At 34.5% G+C, this 21,883-nt stretch overlaps 1 protein-coding gene across 1 annotated transcript in view; it reads right to left on the bottom strand.

The window, feature by feature from the left end:
- Positions 1-461: 461 nt before the first annotated feature.
- TfIIB (transcription factor IIB) overlaps positions 462-21,883 on the bottom strand; it is a 41,874-nt gene continuing 20,452 nt past the window's right edge. Inside the window, exons 6-7 of the mRNA XM_069831405.1 lie at positions 16,455-16,576; positions 462-5,315 (exon numbers count right to left, since the gene is read on the bottom strand). Coding sequence (XP_069687506.1) covers positions 5,154-5,315; positions 16,455-16,576 — 284 coding nt within the window. The 3' untranslated portion in view covers positions 462-5,153. The remainder of the gene's footprint in view (positions 5,316-16,454; positions 16,577-21,883) is intronic.

A 21,883-nucleotide genomic window follows, 5' to 3' on the forward strand; every position in this document is an offset into this window, starting at 1 on the left:
AAACTAAAGTTGTGGAAAAACAATGATTCCAACACGACAATGTTCCTACGCATGCCTCATTTCTCATTCGTGACTTTTTGGCGAAAACAAACATTACTGTGCTTCCACACTCACCATAATCACCTGACTTGGCACTGACAGACTTTTCTTTATTTACCGAACTGAAATCCCCTTCAAAAGGACGATTTCAGGTAATTGCCGACATTATGGGAAATTCGCAGACAGAGGTATACTCAATTTCGAATTGGGAGCAGTACATAAATGCAGGTACTTTGAAGGTGATGAGGCTCACTAGGTTTTGTGTACAACTGAATAAAATATTTAAAAACAGTTACAGAATTTTCAAACAGACCTTTTACGTCCAATGATTTCATGCAGGTTTGTACTAGAAAATGTCAGATTAAAGCCAAGTATGAAACACTCGATCAACAAGGATGACTCACAAATAAAATTAACAAGGATCTGTGCAAATTCTTTTTATCTTCTGATACAGGTTAAATACAGTTATAACAAAAATGCAAGGAGGAATCCAGCCGGAATGTTGAACTTACGTATAAAAGAGCCATCGAAACATAAACTGTATAATTTTATTCATACAAAATACTCTATCCACAAATTTTAACATTTTATAATGTCACACTCAATTTCTTCCTTTAATCAGATGCAAACATTTAAAAATCTTACATTTCTCACAATGGAATCAATTTCTGAAGGTTACTCGGTAGCACAGAACGGAACTTAATAAGAAAATAAGAGTGCAATCTATTACATGTAACTACAACAATCATTATCTCATATTATAAGAGTTATATACAGTACTTGATGGCAATTGGTTATATGTGCACATACCCTAACAAAATAAATAAATACTTAATAAATCTGTAGGCAATTACAGAAAGTCTAGAGATAAAAGACAACCAATTACAATAACAATACATTGCAGATAATGTACTATTTTGCAAGAGTGTTCTGTTACGTAATAATGTAGCTGTCCTTTAGCTTTCTGACTGTAGGAATGTCGAAGGAACTTAAATGTCCTAATATATGCTTCAAGAATGCTGTCAAGTCTCTAATACAGTACAATGTTTTAAAGAGGTGTTGATGCTTCGTATACAGAATACAGTAAACACTCGAATACAATGCAATAAAGAATATATACACATCAGTACAGTAGAACCTCGATTATCCATCACCTACTGCTGCAAAAAAATTATGAAGTACAGTACATTATGTTAGTATGTATTTTTCCTACACACGGTTATTACAAGGCCTTACTGTTACACAGTATGTAGCAGAAATTCTGTGCTGTGTTGAACTTGTGGAAAGGAGTGTTTTTCCCATCGTGTTAAACAGTCACTATCTGCTTTCAGAGAAATGACCCCAGAAACTTCCACACAATTGCAAACCAGTGTTCTAGTGGTCAAAAGAAAATGTGTCATGTTAATTGTAAATAGGTCTACCAAAAAAAAAAAGTGCAAATAATTTTGGGATTTGCAAAAGGAGAAACCGTATATCACATTAGAATACGAGATTGGCATTACAATATGCTCGATTTAATAAAATACAAGGATAAAGAGCTATGTATTATTGTACTTCATTGTGTTTATTAGTTATAACTAGCATAATAAAGCATAGTGTTGTGTGTAGTATGTGTTTGCAGCCCCTTCATTACCACGGATCAGTGAGGGAAGTGAGACGGTATGCTCTGGTATGGAATACAGCCTCTGATTTCTATGGTCAGAAAAGATACCGTTAGTGAAAAATGACATACTGTCACTGAAAAAATGTGATCCGTACATTTGTATATATATTTCTTCACAGCAAAGAGTACTATCTTTTTGCTTCGTAGATCTAAACCACAGCCTTCTGGAACTGTATTCAACGTGTGTTAGGACACGTTTATTTGATAAGTCAACCCCTGGAATGCTTAGGACGGTAGCATTTCAAATATAGAAGGCTGTGGTCTGTAGCTTGTGTTGGCCATTGTTGCCAATTTAGTGACTGATGAGATCTTATTCTTTTAAAATATTTGTTAGTGACAAATATCGTTACTTATCTGTTATTTAAATAGGATTACATACAGTACTGTTTAAGAACTCGTTAATGATAGGAATAAAATTTTAATCATTAAAAACTATAGGAAGTAAATTAATTTTGCACCGCTGTTTAGCGATTTTCTGTAAAGGAGTATTGGCAATGTTTGGTTCGGGTTTGAATTTTGAGCTCTACTGCTTCAGTATGCGGTATCATTAAGTGACGGCTAACATAGAGGTTTAAATATAGGCCTAGTACTTGTTATTACTGTAGTGGTGTAAAGGTAAAAAAAGGTATCCCCGTCACACGCCATGTAGACACTTGGGGGGGCTTGGAGTTAGAGACCCATGCTTTTCCTGACCTCAGCACTAGAATGCGGTGGTGTGGTCGGCACCACGCTCTGACCGCATTTTACCCCCAGGAAAGACCCGGTACTCAATTTTATAGGTGGCTGAGTGAATCTCAGGGCTGTTCTGGAAGTTTGGCAACGAGAAAAATCCCGTCACCACTTGGGATCGAATCCCGGACCTTCCAGTCCATAGCCAGCTGCTCTACCAACTGAGCTGCCCGGCCGCCCATTGTAGTGGTGTTTGTAGTAATAATAATAATAATAATAATAATAATAATAATAATAATAATAATAATAATAATAATAATAAAGGATACATTTGTCATACGAGGAGTAAAGACAAAACTTCAGTGACACAAAAGTGATTGTGTTTGTAATGATGGGACTAGGCCCAGTAAATACAGCCTACATGAAAATAATTTTACTATGCGCGCTTTGTCAAACACTTTTTCAAGCCAGAAAAATGGCAGTGAAATAGAGTTCGGTTATTTTCCGACATTTCTGAATGTTACTCAAATCGCAAGCAACTTGAAATTTTTTATTAAGAAATTTTATGTGTTGCGTAATCTTCATAGATTCGCGTTACTGACTACACGAAACAATTTATCGTATGTCATGTACGTGTATGTTGCAAGGGAGAGGGTATACCTTTTTTAAATCAAAGTATGCCAGGGAAAAATCTTGGGGTAGCATAACGCCTCTGGTTTTTTCCCCACTTCTCTCACTGCATGGATAATAGAGGTTCTACTGTATTAAAGTCAGCCCTTGGTTCAACAAACTCTGATTTAGCCATTTTGGAAACAACAGACCAAAATGCTGACAGAATCAATTCCCCTTGTTCTGGATAGTTCCCACTGTCATCTTTCAGAATGTTAAATCCTGCCTTGAGGACGCAAAGACTGATATGGTCGTGATTTCTGTTGAACTCACAACAATACTTCAGCCTTCTGACGTATCCATAAACAAACCATTTAAGAGACGTATATGTCAGTCATATTCTCAATAAATGGCAAGAGAAAATAATGAGTAAGCGCCCGATGGGAAAACTAAAAGCCCATCATTACACAAGACATGCAAATGGACTTTAAGTGCCTCGTGGTTAATTCCTCCTGCCATTGTGTTCTCAAAGTAAGCTGACAGATCTCAGGACGATGCCTGTTTCTCTGACTGGTTTACCACAGCCACAACAACAAACGAATCAGAGCCCAAGATGAGCAATGACAATGGCGATTTCGAAGGTAAGAATTTATATAAACAGTTTTAAAGGAAAGGAAGACTGAATTTTGATGAAAATCAATTGATTTTTTAATTTTTGTTTTAAACAAATCTACAATTGAGGACGTAGCTGCAATAAGGGCCCATACTGTTCTGAGATATATAGAGTTGAAATTTTTAAAAACAGTGCACGGCATATAAAATATATTAAAATAAACAGGTTTATCAGCACTACTGTTCAACATTTCTCAACGAAACTTTGTGGGTATAACAAAGAAACTACGGAGAATCGATTTATGCATTCTCCGGAAAAAGGGCCTATGGGCCCTTATTGCAGCTACGTCCTCAATTTTCCTCTTTCTAAAAAATATAAAGTTTCGCAATTTTGAAGATACCCTGACATCACAGCAGTCGTTTTTAAATCACCCACCTGGATTCGATATACCCACTTTTTTCTTCACTGTTTCCTCACATTTAATTTTCTCAACATTCTTTGCATGCAAAACATTCTCTGTGGAACAATTCTTAATCTACTGCTTTAAAATTTGGTACAGAAGTGCAAAAATATGTAATGAACAGAAATTACGCTGCTTTTCTGCAGCTAATAAGTTTAATATAGCACATAATAATTATTACTTTTTTGAATTTCGAAAATTATTTCTGTATAAAATTTTCGATTTAATGAAATTCAAAAAAATTCCTGAACAGTAATCGCTCATGTGACATTAAAAGTTAGCATAATTATGATATCTCCAAAACTTTTGGACCAAATTAAAAAAATATTTTGCACACCATTACATAACATATAAATGTGTGGTCTAAATTTCAAGAAAACTGAATCAGTAGTTAAGAACTTACAAAATTCAATCATCCATGCCTTTAAAAAACACGAAATTGTTAGTGAGTGCACGCACGCACAATTATTACTTTAATATATAGTGTACCATATATTTTTACTTCTCGTGTAATTTAAGCATTCATATTTTCAAGACGATTTTTTCCCCCAAAAAATTTACGAAAAATGAAAGTAAATACGGAATTAGTTATTAAATCACGTACACACAGTACTTTTATCACTAATTTGTTAATTTATTTTATCATTTTGCACTTACTAATACTTAGACAAATACGGATAATCAGTATCCTGTTTGTTGAATTTAGGGTTGACTACATATTTCTTTCCTACGTTAAAACACCCACATTTCATGTTATTTGTGCACTTGCAGTTTCACTCCTGTCATGTAATGTACGAAGGCCCACTTAGGTCTCTTTTGATTTTAAGAAAGTAATACTCTTTCAGACCGTTTCTCTCTTGTTCCCAAAGACTCTCTTACTTGTTACTGAAGCTAGCAGATGCATCTCTCTGTCCTTTCGCATATTAAATTGTACATAAAATAATAATGTAAATGAGTAACAAACTTCTAAATCACATTTTGCCAGAGTCAAAAAAAAAAAAAAAAAAAAAAACCTACATATTCAGTGCATATTCTTAACAATATATCTTCCTCATGAAATCACTTCTCGTAACCATCTTATTAGTAGGTTTCTTAGTCCCTTACATCTGTGGTAACTGATCAATAGGAGTTGCAAATTTGAAGTCCTCTGGAAACAGCCTTGCAGCATGAGGGTACATGAGTTTGTATGACTGACGAATTGTTACATCTGCCACTCCAGCAATATCTCCAATTTCTTTTTGGCTTCGTTTATCTTCAGAAGCCTATAATGAAAAACTCAATTTTATTAATCACGTATACAATCTTTACATTACAGTAAACCGTATTTTGATATGGTTATTACTACATAATGTGAGCATGTGAGTCATCAAAATACAGTATTATTGTTAATACAAAGAATATAAAATGGAAATTATGAAGTTTGAGATTAGAGTTCTTCTAAAGCAGACGTGGGCATCAGTAGTACATGTCAAACGGAGTCGAACGCAAGGACGTGATCTTCCTCCCTCCACACCCCTAGCTGGGATACCTGTCCGACCGGTTGAAGCACTGGCGGTCAGCAGTGGATTTCACTAAAAAAAATGTCGCTCATTAAGGAAGCTCCTGAAGTAAAAAAGTCCAAAAATATTATTTCCACAAAGAATGGAAAAATGAATTCTTTTGTTGCGAAGAAGGGGAAAGCGTTAGGTGCTTATCATGCTACAAAATTTTACTAGCACGTTGAGCGACATTATGAAAAGACTCGTTTTAATGGAACAAATTTTTTTATTTTATTTTTTATAATAATAGTAGTCCACACCTGTGGAGTAATGGTTAGCGCGTATGGCCGCGAAACCCCAAGTGCAAGTGCACAAATATGGCTGGTTTAGATGTATATAAGCTTAAACAACTTTGCAAAGTAAAATATTCACATCTTCGGAGTTTTGTTATGAAAATTGCTTCCATGTTTGGCTCAACCTTTATTTGTGAACAGTTTTTTTTCTCAGTTGGCCATTGTAAAATCCAAATCAAGGTCACGCATTTCGGACGAAAATTTATTCTATCAGCTCACAATTGCAATGTCTGACATAACTCCCAATTTTGAAACATTTGCTGATTTACGTGACGAAGAAGAATAAACGAATCCTTTCTTTTAAGGGCATGAGTCAATTGACGTAAATTGACAAAAACAACAAAGAACTACAGTAAGAAGTTTAAAAAATAGCCTAATTGTTGTTTTTCTGTTTCTTAGTAATCTGCTTGATATTTTGTTAAGAATCTATTTTTCCTTAGTTTCTTAATTTTATTTTGAAAGGATGCAAATTAGTGACTGATGCCCTTTCAAAACAAATAGGTTCAGATTATGGCATTACTTTTTAACTGTTGTGGAATTGTACGTTTTATATCATTTTATAAGGTTTTTACAGTAATTGTTTAAATTAGAAATACAGTTATCTTTCAGCTTTTTGTAAAATAGTTTGTATTTGTTTTGGAAAATTTGTTTTCTTTCATTGTCATTATTCATAAAAATAACATTCGTAGAAACCGTGTATCTTTTTGTCCTGCGTAATTACTTAACGTTCCGTGTTTGAATACTTCACGTGATCCACCGCTGAGTATTACGTTAACAGGTGATGCGTGTTGCAGCAGAGTAGCACGGCGCATCTCTTTAAATGCCCACGTCTGTTCTAAAGCATTACTGGAAACAAGATTATAAAGCAGCTGCTGCAGCTTGAACATATGTGAAGCCCAGGGTGAAGGTGTTGTTAGTAAGAGTGTGACACAACGATGGTTTCAGTTTCAATAATGGAGAATGACACATTGCAATTGTAATATTGTAAAATTTTTTACTTGTTCCAGATCTTAAAGCTTCATTGCCCATGTAAGGTCTATGGAATAAAATAAATGAAATGAAAAAAAAAAAAAAAAAACCACTGTTGTTTTCCAGCTAGAAATAATAATATACTGGGTTAAGAGATGACGCTGAATTTGAAAAACAAATTGTAAAATATTGTAAAAATTTGTAAAAATTGTAAAATTTTGACTTGTTCCACATCTTAAAGCTTCATTGCTCATGTAAGATCTATGGAATATAATAAATGAAATAAAATAAAAAAAAACTACTGTTGCTTTCCAGCTAGAAATAATAATATACTGGGTTAAGAGATGACGCTGAATTTGAAAAAAAAAATTGTAAAATATTGTAAAAACTTGTAAAAATTGTAATTGTAATATTGTAAAATTTTTTACTTGTTCCACATCTTAAAGTTTCATTGCCCATGTAAGATATATGGAATATAATAAATGAAATAAAATAAAAAAAAACTACTGTTGCTTTCCAGCTAGAAATAATAATGTACTGGGTTAAGAGATGACCCTGAATTTGAAAAAAAAAAAATTGTAAAATACTGTAAAAACTTGTAAAAATTGTAATTGTAATATTGTAAAAATTTTTACTTGTTCCACATCTTAAAGTTTCATTGCTCATGTAAGATATATGAAATATAATAAATGAAATAAAATAAAAAAAAACTACTGTTGCTTTCCAGCTAGAAATAATAATGTACTGGGTTAAGAGATGACCCTGAATTTGAAAAAAAAAAAAATTGTAAAATATTGTAAAAACTTGTAAAAATTGTAATTGTAATATTGTAAAAATTTTTACTTGTTCCACATCTTAAAGCTTCATTGCTCATGTAAGATCTATGGAATATAATATATGAAATGGAAAGAAAAGAAAAAAAAAAAAACTAATGTTGCTTTCCAGCTAGTAATAATAATATACTGGGTTAAGAGATGACGCTGAATTTGAAAAAAAATTGTAAAATATTGTAAAAATTTGTAAAAATTGTAATTGTAATATTGTAAATTTTTTTACTTTGTTCCACATCTTAAAGCTTCATTGCTCATGTAAGATCTATGGAATATAATAAATGAAATGAAAAAAAAAAATGAAACATTAAACATTATTTACAACATACTGGAAGATCTAAGGTATGGAATATTGACAATACATGGAGAGTTTTGGAAGAAAACACAAAAAAGTACCCATAGGTTGTCAGAAGAACTTAGTGCTTCAAAAGATACAATACATCATTACATAGAGTTACCAGATTTTGCAAAATAAAAAAAGGAGTAGCCTACATTATGTTCACTAACACACTTTTTGATGACAAAAAATGAAACACATTAGCTTACTTACTCGAAACAATACATACATGAAATAATTACTGTTGTATGTAAGTTATTTGTTGGTCATTTAGTTCATTTCTAAGTGTACTTTGATAATGATCTGGCATTTTGTAACATTTCGAGATCATTACTTACGAATTTATAAAAATCTTTATGCTCGACCATGCCGAAATGTAGTAATTATACACCTGGTAGCAGTCCTTTAATGCATGTCATTAAAGTACACCTACTCATTAAAGTACAGGTGTTTTCAGCCAATGACAACCAGCTTACAGGTGTTCAGCCAATAACAAGTCAGCTTTGTACCGTTATAAAACCACAAGTATCGAGTGTTCTCGGATATGCAATCGAAAGAAAATTAGCAAAAAGTCACAGAGGCTGGAAATCCAATACTGTCGCAGAAGGTTATGTTCTGTTACTATAATAATTAGCGTTAATTGTAAATAATTTTCAAATAAATTCAATTTGTCATCTCGTTTTTCAATGTCGAATTCAATAATCAAGGTTATATAAAGTTTAATGGGATTACATCAAGGTCAGTGACATTATTGTTCCTCGGAAAAAATCAATACTTTCGCGTCTGCGCACATCTCACAATTCACGACCCAGAATAAGGTCACTTCCGATCTTGTCAGATACAAATAAAATGTATACATCTGAATAATTTCAAGTTAGAAATATGGTCGAGCATAAAAAGTCGTATGAAACTCGCCTATAATGGTAATTAAGAAGCTCGTATGAAAATTATGAAACTCGCTTACGCTCGTTTTATAAACATCCATACTCGCTTCTTAATTACTATCATTATAGGCTCGTTGCATAATGTACTATTACAATTCACTGTTATCTGAAGTTCAGTTTTAATGAAATCTGCAGAACATCTGTTCCTGGTGTCATTCCACTTACTTTTCATTAATGAAAAAATTCTTTCCACGAATGCATTAGATCCACAGATGCTGAACAAAAAATCTACCACCTTACTCATGTTTGAGACATTATGTTCAGGCACAGATGCAAAAAATTAACCCACTTTTGAAACATCATCTCCTTTTTCTTCACAGTTTCACAAAGGTTATCCCAATAACTACAGAACTTTTCATAAATGTCATCAACATACATATGCTCACTTAATTTCAAAACTTCTACTTACTCACTTACTTACTTACTTACTTACAAATGACTTTTAAGAAACCCGCAGGTTCATTGCCGCTCTCACATAAGCCCGCCATCGGTCCCTATCCTGTGCAAGATTAATCCAGTCTCTATTCCACCCCCCTCAAATCCATTTTAATATTATCCTCCCATTTACGTCTCGGCCTCCCTAAAGGTCTTTTTCCCTCCGGTCTCCCAACTAACATTTCTGGATTCGCCCATACGTGCTACATGCCCTGCACATCTCAAACGTCTGGATTTAATGTTCCTAATTATGTCAGGTGAAGAATACAATGCGTGCAGTTCTGTGTTGTGTAACTTCATCCCTCTTAGCCCCAAATATTTTACTAAGAACGTTATTTTCAAACACCCTTAATCTCTGTTCCTCTCTCAAAGTGAGAGTCCAAGTTTCACAACCACACAGAACAACTGGTAATATAATTGTTTTATAAATTCTAACTTTCAGATTTTTTGACAGCAGACTAGACGACAAAAGCTTCTCAACCGAATAACAGGCATTTTCCATATTTATTCTGCGTTTAATTTCCTCCTGAGTGTCATTTATATTTGTTACTGTTGCTCCAAGATATTTCAATTTTTCCACCTCTTCAAAGGATAGATCTCCAATTTTTATATTTCCATTTCATACAATATTCTGGTCACGATACATAATCATATACTTTGTCTCTTTGGAATTTACTTCCAAACCTATTGCTTTACTTGCTTCAAGTAAAATTTCCGTCTTTTCCCTAATCGTTTGTGAATTTTCTCCTTCTACTGCTTTTTCAAAATCCTTAAACTCAATTTCCATATGCAAAGCAAAAATTCTAGAGAAGCATAATGATTGTTACCTGTGGCATCAAACTTCTTTTGCAAATAATCATATTGCTGTAGAAATTGTTGATATCTGCACTTATCTTATTTTGCATTGTTGGGTTAACTCATACATGAGTTGCTTTGCATTGCTGCCATAGAATATATCTTTCATTCTTTGTTGCAATTTTGTGAAGAGGATTTTCATTTTGTTTGAACGTTTCGACACTTAAGATCACACCTTTCCAATTGACTTCCAATGTTGCTTATGAAGTGAAAGTAAATTTCAGGTAAGCTGGCTTGCTCTGGGTCATCATTTAATCAGATAATAGCTTAGGGCAGGCATCAGTACTTTGGAAATAACTTTTAATTGCACCCCAGTTCTACCGTAGTCAAATTACAGTTGGAGTTACGGAGAGCCATCTGGTTGGCACATGTCTTAGAATCTCAGCCCATTGTAAATTCACAAATTCAAAGAATGACTGCAACTCTTGTTTTCTTTTAGCAGAGACTGAGAAATGATAGTAAACTTTTAAGATAATACTCTCCACATCAATATTCAACTTGTCTGCAGAAAATTTCATTGCACTGTGTATTATGTGATTAGAGCAATTAGCCTTCATGATAGTCTTATTTTTACTTGACTGGTACATTGAATGGGTTTGTCCGAAATTTACATTGGTATTGTCTGCACTATATGCAGACAATTGATTCACATTTAAGTTGTAACTTTTTAAACTCTGCAGCACCAAACCATTTAAGGCAACAGCGGTTTCATTAGCATTTTCCACAAAATCTACAAGTTTATTTTGCACTCACTTCAGAGGATCAAAATAACGAATACACACAAGAAACATTTTACGATTACATACATAACAACAGAAGTATAAAAAGCTGCACCACTACAAAATTCAGTAGACTACCACTCGTACAACATTAACTCGATTTAATAGAAACAGTAAGGAAAGATCAACATACAAAAGAAGAACTAAAACAGATAACGTTATGCACTATTACAGAGAGATACTCATCATGAGAATGGCTACACATCTATACAGATGGTTCATTAATAAGTAGAGGAACAAATGCCAGAGCTGGAGTACACTCATCTCTTTTTTTTCACACTATATAGTTGTAGGTGAAAACAAATCAAATTTTGATGCAGAAATTGAAGCAATACTTTTTGCCTTAGAGCAATTAATATGTAGATCGAAAATGTTTTACAATGCTGTCTTACTAGTCGACTCAAAAGCTACAATACAAGCTATAGCATCAAACAAATTACCCCTTACAAATAAAATTAATGAAATCCGAAAACTAATAAAAATACTAGAAAACTTACAGAAGAAAATACACTTCCAATGGATACCATCACACGTTGGCATAAGTGAGAATGAAATTGCTGATGAATTAGCAAAAAAAGGCACAAAACTGCATAGACAAAACAAAGTTTTGAGTATACACACATTAGGCATCAAAATTAAGGCCAAATCAGAAGCAGAAATACTCCATAAAATTGCTCAACAATCACAAGGGAAAAAATGGGCAGATATCGACAAACTTTGGAAAACATATAGCTTAAAGCCAAGACAAGAAGCTGTTGCCGCCTTCAGCTTGAACACCAGTCATGACTGCCTTGCAGCACATCTCTGCAAAATTGGAATCCTTAATACTGAAGAATTTTTTTTTTTTAGTAGGTTATTTTACGACGCTTTATCAACATCTTAGGTTATTTAGCGTCTGAATGAGATGAAGGTGATAATGAAGGTGAAATGAGTCCGGGGTCCAGCACCGAAAGTTACCCAGCATTTGCTCATATTGGGTTGAGGGAAAACCCCGGAAAAAACCTCAACCAGGTAACTTGCCCTGACTGGGAATCGAACCCGGGCCACCTGGTTTCGCGGCCAGATGCGCTGACCGTTACTCCACAGATGTGGACAATATACTGAAGAATGCCCCTTATGCAACTTACCAGGTTCATCTATGGGAAGAGAACACCTATTCACATGCACTGCACTCAACAAGAAAGCACAACAAAATAAAAACTTCTCTCAACTTTATTGGGAAGCAAGAAGCAAAATGAGTTAAATGATCTCAAATTGCGGCCATTAGAGAAGAAGAAGAACAACAACATTTTTACGATTGCTTCTATTTGATGCATCCATAGCAAGCAGAAAAGCATTCTGCAGTTTTTAGAATGTCAAAAACTTACTGACGCTTCTGGGTACAAGTACATTCTTCGCTAGTGCGTCCACATGAAAGTTTAAAAGCAATCACTGAATCTTTGAAAATATGCGATACTAACTTATTACAACAGTCTAGGCTTGAATAACTCAAGTTACATAACACACCAGGCTCAACTCACATGAGCTGCTTCTATTACATTTGTCTTTGTTTTTAAGGTTTACAAAAATAATTCGAGAGTTTATTTCCATTACCTAAACTCAATATTTCCTTTTCTTTGTGGCCATTGTACTGCGAAAGCTGTTTCAGGTCACTTTGTCCACCATGAGAAATACTAAAATACTTTCTGCATATAACACAAAATACCTGATTTTTATCTGGACCCAGTTTAACCTATGAAAACAGTTTTTCTCACTTCTTTAGATACACCTGAGGATGTGATTGTCAGCGTGAGGATTTCAATTTCTTCTCTGGAGGAGTCTTTGATGGATTATCTTTATTTTCATTCATTTTTAAATGTTTGTTGTGTGGATTACAATTACAATGGATTGCTTCTCTCACAATCACACGTGCACAACACAATTACGAAAATGGAACTGAAAATTAACAGCACAGGGCCAGAGACACACGTCTCATCTTATTTGTTTTGCAGTGTAAGTGTTACCAACATAATTCTGAATCAACAAAAGGCTGCTGAGAAAACTAGATTTTTATGCACGTTTTCTCGTTTATATTGGTTTCAAAGCAAATAATAAATAGAGGAATAATATCACTACCAAAAAAATGGAAGAATCTGGGAAAAACGGAGTATCTGGCATCCCTGTTACAATAAGACGCTTAGAAAATCAGACATGAGTTGTAGATCTGTACCTAATGAATTGACACCTGAACAGGCTCAACACAGAGTGGATATCTGTCATCAACTTATCGCTAATCCCATGAATGAGAGATTAGGAGGATTTTCACGTTATGAAAAATAGATATATTACCGCAACCCTAGCATCTCAAAACAGTGCTCGATTCCTGTTAGTCTGCCAAAGTCGCTGTTAAAAAGAATCGGCTCGACTTCAAAATAATATTGTGTGTCAAGTAGAATTCTGAAGGTGTGATTCATTGAGAATTTGTTCCAAATGGATATGTAATTGATGTGGATCTTTATTCTCAACATCTAGAATGAGTTCATAAAGTTTTCAAAGAGAGGTACCAAGCAATATCGTGGAGCAACAGTAACAAATATAAATGATATTTAGGAGGAAATTAAACGCAGAATAAGTGTGGGAAATGCCTGTTATTATTCGGTTGAGAAGCTTTTGTCGTCTAGTCTGCTGTCAAAAAATCTGAAAGTTAGAATTTATAAAACAATTATATTACCAGTTGTTCTGTATGGTTGTGAATCCTGGACTCTCACTTTGAGAGAGGAACAGAGATTAAGGGTGTTTGAGAATAAGGTTCTTAGGAAAATAATAATACAGTAACTGAAATAGAATTATTTTACAACAGGACAAGGTGAGATCCGATAATGCTCCAATAACCATGGAAAAAATGGAGAAATTGGAAAGAATCGAACTATTACCACAATGTATATAGCCCTGATCTTGCACCTTCAGATTACCATCTGTTTCGATCCATGGTCCACTTTCTGCATAGAAGAAATTTAAAAAACTTGGAAGCTGCTGAAATGAGTATCACTGAATTCTTTGCATCAAAACCAGAAACTGGTACCATCGCGGGATAACAAACCTTGCTGAAAGATGGCTCAAGAGCATAAAATCTAACGGCTGAAGATTAGATTAATTTCTGGTCACAACACACTCCATCTAAAATTCTGCTCCAAAATCGACATTACTTATGAGGCAGTATCTGTAATATTCAATAGATACCTTATGAAGTGACTAAACAGGAACTGACATCATGTTGCTGTCAGTAGAGACTTGGTTGCCACATAGTTAATTTATATTTCCACCGTCTTATATTCTTCACTTCCTTTTCATGTTGAAGCACTCGAGATTGCATGTTTCTTTTAATCACAGTGTTAGTAACACTTTTACACTCGCAGCAGCTATGATACAGAACACAAAAGCAACTAAATATAACACACGTGGCCTGGTGCCATAAGTTTGGCAACACTGTCCTGATGAAGAAGAGAATATAGTACCTCACAGGTTGGCATTGTATTGCCAGTTTGTTCCTAGCAGACGGATTTTTCTATTGTAAATGCCAGTAAAAAGTTACGTTCTCACTTGATGTTGTAACGTTATACAAGCTACCCCTTTAGTCCGGACTCATCCCTCACCTATAGAACTACTTCTTGTTTCATCGCTTTAAAACATGGAAACTAGTATAGCTACTGTGGTAAACCTGGAAATGGAAAAGTTAATAATGCTGTGAAATCAAGACTGTTGAAAATAGTATCTATCCAGTACCTTTGCTTCAACCATCTTCTCTCATTTTACAAACCTATGAATCTACAATTGGTTCTCCTCTGAGAATGGCAAAATTTTACAGGCCATACAGGAGAATGGAGAAAGTTACATAATGCAGAACTCCACACATTATATTCTTCACATAACATAATTAGGAACATTAAATCCAAACATTTGAGATGGGCAGGGCATGTAGCACATATGAGTGAATCCAAAAATGCATATAGAGTGTTAGTTGGAAGACCTGAGGGAAAAAGACCTTTGCACAGGCTGAGATGTAGATGGGAGGATAATATTAAAATGGATTTGAGGGAAGTGCGATATTATTGTAGGGACTGGATTAATCTTGCTGGGCTTATGTGAGTGCGGCAATGAACTTCCGAGTTCCTTAAAAGCCATTTGTAAGTAAGTATTGGAGGTTTAACAGGAGTAGTTTTAGCAAATTCATCAATAACTGATATTGTAATTTGTATTACATGACACTTATTACCAAGTACCCTATTTTTATGACATTTTGTCAATAAGAGCAGTATTTGCTATCATAAAAAAATCCGTCATGCAACACCCCATTAACAGCCAGGAACAACCAGTCAACTGCTGGCCTCACGTCCACATGCTTGTGCAGAATGGCAGTATTGTGTGATTACCATGATGATCCTCAAAACAGTTATAACTGGTTATATTTGCTATTATAGCAGGTTTTATTCACTGATATTCACTTTTTACAACCCCAACTATAAATCCAAAATGATTAAAAGTACAATTTGTAACAATTATATGCTCAATGTAGCTCAGTCGGCAGACTCACTGGTCTGCTGATCAGGAGCTGCGCTCAGACTTGGGTTGGATCCCCCGTTTGGTCTGATTGAATGGTTTCTTCTGAGGTTTTCCACAGCCATGGGACTGATGCCGGATGGTCTATGGCGAGTCCTCGGCCTCACTTCATTTCACCCCCTTTGATCTGATTACCTGGTTGGGTTTTTTCCGAGGTTTTCCCCAACCATAAGGTAAATGCCAGGTAATCTTTTGGCGAATCCTTGGCCTTCACCTCATCTCACTACATCTCGCCAAAATATTGTAAAAATTGTAATTGTAATTGTAATCTTGTAAAATTTTAACTTGTTTCATATCTTAAAGCTACATTGCTAATATAAGATCTATGGAATATAATAAATGAAATGAAAAAAAAAAAGAAGTAAATCTAATATTTTTTTCCTGAACACTTCCTTGATTTAGCTGGTATACCTCGACATTACTCAGGGTATCCTGATGCTTATACAGCCTCAAATGTACTATCAATTTCATTCACTGGAGTCCTAGCATTTATTTTCATTATATGAGAAAGAATAGGAACTAATCGACAAATTTTATTAACAACATGAACAAGAAATTAAACTGAATGGCTACAAAATCTACCACCAGCACAACACGTTTTGTTCTTTCCTGGTCTTCCTTTATACAGCATTCAGAAGAAAATTCTCTGATATTTTAAATAGTCTTAGGGCATTGGTGAATTATATATTGTATTCATAACACTCAGTAAGACCAAAACCATTATTTTTAGGGATAAATATATGCGTATGTGTACAAGAACTTGGGTGAGTAATGGTGTCCCGACTTTTTAATAATTCTGTATTTAAAATTCAAACTGCAACCAACCTGTGAAGCCATGTAGATTGCTGCTGCTGCTACAGAAATTGGTGAACGACCAGGTACAATGTCAAGTTCCACTGCTTTTCGGGCAATGTGAGTAGCTGCACGCTGGACCATATTAGGAAGACCTGTTGATTAATATAAAACAAAACTATAACTTTCGTATCTCTCTTTCGTACACAAAATTATATAAATTTCGATTTACGTGAGTACCTAAAAGAAAATTTGTACTAAGGTTTTACACCAGATTTTACACCACATGCAATATCTCTCTCTCTATCTCTCTCTCTCTTTTTTTTTTTTTTTTTTTTTTGTGTGAAATCCTGAGAAACTTCTCTACTGATTACACTGACACATATTTAATGCTACAACTCTAACTCTTAACAAGCGATTCATTCATTAGTTAAATGTAATACTGTCTATATTTCAAGTAAAAAGTTATTTACATTTTCAGAACAAGGCCTGTACCACAGGCCATTCATTCATTCAATCCATTGCTGTGGAGTAACGGTTAACATGCCTGACCATGAAATGAGTGAAATTGCGTTCAATTTCTGATTGGCACAAGTTGCTGGTTGAGATTTTTCCTCAGGATTTTCCCTTCAAGCCATTAAGAGCTGGGTAATTTTTGGTGCTGGACCCTTATAGCTTACCCGCGAATGGGGATATCGGGATGGAATGTAGAGGCAAAACACAGTTGCCACATAGGTCACTTGACGCTCAGATTTAAACGTGTGCATATTGTTTAAAATACACTATGGAGCCCACGCATTTTTTGTCCTTGTCTTCAGATAAAGGCAACAGTTACGCTGTCTCCCAGCCTCCCCCCTCATGCAACTTTCTCCACGCTTGCCAATCAGAACGCCAAACCTCACTGTCAAGCAGAAGTAGAAGTACAGTCTATTTCAAAGCGTCTTAAATTGTTACCGCTCTATGAACTGAAGCACAGTAGGAAAACTTTGCTGTCATATGAGACTGTACTGGTCTCCTCTCGTTACCGCCTCCTTTCACTACAGAACTGCCTCCAACTTCCCCTCTTGGCTCGCAGACTTAACTTGGTCGAGCTGTAAATCACTTCACTAGCATGATCACCTTCATCTCATTCGATAATAGATAACCATAGCAGTTGATGAAGCATCGTACAATCTTCTTAATGTATCCAGCTGTTTGCTGACTGACAACATAAAGTCCACTATAGTCCACTGTAGTCTATTCAGTTGTTGTTTTTCACGAGAAATGAGGGATGTTTTGATCGGTGTTCATTATAGATGCCTGTTGCTAGTAGCCAGAGTTGGGGTGTTGTCAATATATACTGCAAGGCTGTGTCTTCTGCAACTGGTACTCATGATTTTAATTTACTTCTTTTGTGGTTTATGGATGGACAGTATAGAAAAATGTGTTCCAGATCTTCATCATGATTATTATACCACAGACAAGTAGGATTATCAGAAATGTGAAATCGGTGTAGGTACAACTGTGTGACAATGTGACCTGTTCTGGCTCTTGTTAAAAATGTTTGAACACGTGTGGCCAAGTTTTGTACATTTCAAGTCACTTGGTTTCTTTTGTACAAACTAAAATTTTTCCTTTGTCAGAAGAGAGCCAATTGTTGATCCATAAGTTTGTAAAATGAGATTTTACTAAAGCAAAAGCACTGGATAGAGATATCATTTTAAAAGGTCTTGGTTGCAAATATGTTGCCTGTTTTGCAATATTATCGACTTTCTCGTTTCCAGGTATACCACAATGACTAGTTATCCATTGAAATGTTATTTCCTTTTGGAGTTTTTTAGTTTACTTAGTTGTTTCTGAAGTGGAATAATTCTATGTGCATATAGATTTGGTACATATTTAATTATATTAAATATAGTCCCCTTGGAGTCGGAAAGTATGCAAATAGATTTTTCAGAAAAATTACAATAAACGAATTTAAAAAAAAAAAAAATATTTATTTATTCATTCATAGTTTTCTGCCCAAGGGCAGGTCTTTCACTACAACCAAGCTTTCTTCAATCTTTCCTATTTTGCACCTTCCTCTTCATTTCCGCATACTGTCTATCATCTAATATCTTCTTCTGCCCTGAACTTTTCTCCTGTCCACCATTCCTTCCAATGCATCCTTCAGTAAGTAGTTTCTTCTCAACCAGTGACCCATCCAATTCCTTTTTCCTCTCCCTGATTAGTTACAGAATAATTATTCTTTTTTCATCCAACCTTTCTAGCACAGCTTCATTTCTTAATCTATCTGTCCATTTCACACACTCCATTCTTCTCCATATTCACATTTCAAATGTTTCCGGTCGTTTCTCTTCACTTCAACATAATCTCCATGTTTCTGCCCCATACAATGCCACACTTCAAACAAAGCACTTCACTATCTCTTCCTTAGTTTTTACCAGAGGTCCGCAGAAGATGCTCCTTTTTCTATTAAAAGCTTCCTTTACCATTGCTATCCTCCTTTTTGACTTCCTGGCAGCAGCTCATGACACTACTTATATATCTCCAAGTGTCTTAAGCTGACCACTTGTTCCACTGCCTCATTTTGAAATCGCAGATTCACGTTCTTTATTTCTCTTTTGATAAACATGGTCTTCGTCTTGTTTGCATTTGTCTTCATCCCATAGTGCTCACAACTGTCATTTAGCTCCAGTAGCATATCCTTTAGAATCATCTCTTCTGCTAACAATGTCATATCAGCAGCAAATCTTACGCACAATTTTCTTACTTTTACTTCAATCACTAATGAATAAAGCAGCAAATTCTTCCAACATTTTTAATAATAACAATGGATAAAATTTTACTTTAATCACTAGTGAATAAGACAGTGAATTCTTCCAAATTTCTTCCAACATTTTTAATAACAACAATGGATAAAATTTTACTTTAATCACTAGTGAATAAGACAGTGAATTCTTCCAAATTTCTTCCAACATTTTTAATAATAACAATGGATAAAATTTTACTTTAATCACTAGTGAATAAGACAGTGAATTCTTCCAAATTTCTTCCAACATTTTTAATAATAACAATGGATAAAATTTTACTTTAATCACTAGTGAATAAGACAGTGAATTCTTCCAAATTTCTTCCAACATTTTTAATAATAACAATGGATAAAATTTTACTTTAATCACTAGTGAATAAGACAGTGAATTCTTCCAAATTTCTTCCAACATTTTTAATAATAACAATGGATAAAATTTTACTTTAATCACTAGTGAATAAGACAGTGAATTCTTCCAAATTTCTTCCAACATTGTTAAGAATAAGAATGGACAAAATTTTACTTTAATCACTAGTGAATAAACAGAAAATTCTTTCAACATTTTTAACAAAAATAATCAATAAAATTTGACTTTAATCACTGAATATCAACATTTTAAGAAAGTTTTCAAGCACACAGCCGACATATGCACAATGAGACAGTAGTTTAAATGACATACAAAACAGGGGTTGCCTTTGTATTGGGACAGTAATTCTTGTGTACTTTCTGGTATAAAACTATAGGCCTATAATAAATAAAGTGCACCACTCTATTTAGATAATAAAGGAGCTGGAGTCTTGAATTGCATAAATCAAACACATAAAAATAATATTTTCTTCATCATCATCATATCCGTCATGTATTAGACCCAACAGGATCTGTTACGGTCTCATGCCAGCGCTTGCGTGGTCTTCCCAATTTCCTCTTTCTTCGTGGTACATAAGTAAGAATCTGTTTAGGCCATCTAGTGCGATCCATCCTTTCGACATGTTTTTTCCAATGAAGTCGATATTGTTGAACAAAATTAACTATTGGATCCATTTTTAGTTCCTGCAATATGTCCACATTTTTACGGTGTTCCAGCAAAGAGCATCCCGCTGTTCGTCGCATGAACCTCATTTCAGCTGTCGTCAGCCTTTGCTCATCAGCTTTTCTGATTGTCCATGCCTCGCTACTGTAAGTGAGGACCGGTCGAGCTAGTGTCTTATATACCTTTAGCCTTGTATGTTTCTGAACATGGGATGATTTGAAGACGGTGTTAATTACGCCAGTGATTTTTATAAATTTAGATATTTTGTTTGACATATCTTCATCAGTGATGTAAGAGAGGTTATAACCTAAATAGTTAAATGAATTAACACGTTCAAAGTATTATTTATCATGATCTTTCTTGGAATTGGGTTCTCTCCCGAAAATGCCATGACTTTCGTTTTCTCTTTTGAGATTTCCATATTGAAATCTGAGGCGATTATTTGCAAATTATAAATGGCTCTCTGTGAAGCATCCTCTGTTTGAGCGATAATAACCTGATCGTCGGCAAACATTAGTGTATCGAGAACTGTGTTTCGATTAATTTGAATTCCAGCATGATGACTTTGCCTCCAAATGTATAAAATATGGTTCATATATATAATAAACAACAGAGGGGAAAGACCGCACCCTTGTCTAACACCTTGGTTGATGGAAGTCCAGCTAGTAGTTCCGCGTTCAGTTCTTATGGCAATTTCATTTTGTTGATATAAATTATAAATGGAGAGAATGATTTGGTTTGGCACATTATCATAGCGTAAAATCTCTAAAAGTTTATTTCTATCAACTCTATCAAAAGCTTTTATGAAATCAATAAAAGCTAAGTGGGTTTGAATATTAAATTCTCTGTCCTTTTCAATTAAAATCTTCATGGTGAAATAGCTGTCACAATATGATCTTCCTTTTCGGAATCCATTCTGTTCTTCAGTGATTTTGTCTTCGTAAAGATGTGATTGTTTATTTCTGATTATGGCTGTATAGATCTTATATCCAGAATTGAGAAGACTTATACCCCTATAATTTGCACATAATTTTTTGTTTCCTTTCTTATAAATGGGTACTAGAATGGCTTTTTGCCAACTTTCTGGGGGTTTTGATCCTGCCCATATATTGTTTACGAAATATAAAAATCTATAGGTAAATTCTTCTCCAGCGTATTTAGAAAGCTCGAAATTTAAATTATCTTCGCCTGGGACTTTCCCGTTTTTTAAACGTTTATATACTTCAATGAGTTCATCATAAGTAATCATATCTGTTGTGTTGTTGTTGGAAGTCTTTAATGTAAGAGAGATGTTTTTGTGAAACCATATATTTTTAAAGTAATCAAGTAGAGATTCGTTAGGAATAGGGTTTATAACAACATTTTCTTTTATCTCCGAATTTATTTTCTTTAAATTTTGAAAGTTTTGGGTCTTGGTAATGGTAAATCTCTTTCTAATCTTGAGACGAAATCATTCCATTTCTCTCTGTGTCGCTAATATTTCCTTCAATATAATAATTCAATGCATATCGCAGCTTAGCAAGGCAATGTAATGCAAAATTTCGACAGACTGCTCTGCTATATCCACCATATACACTCACTGGCAAATTTATCCTATAATTTATTTTAAGTTATTGTGTCTGTATGTTATATATGAAGATC

This window comes from Periplaneta americana, chromosome 7 (genome assembly GCF_040183065.1).
Source record: "Periplaneta americana isolate PAMFEO1 chromosome 7, P.americana_PAMFEO1_priV1, whole genome shotgun sequence".
In the NCBI taxonomy this organism is placed as follows: domain Eukaryota; kingdom Metazoa; phylum Arthropoda; class Insecta; order Blattodea; family Blattidae; genus Periplaneta; species Periplaneta americana.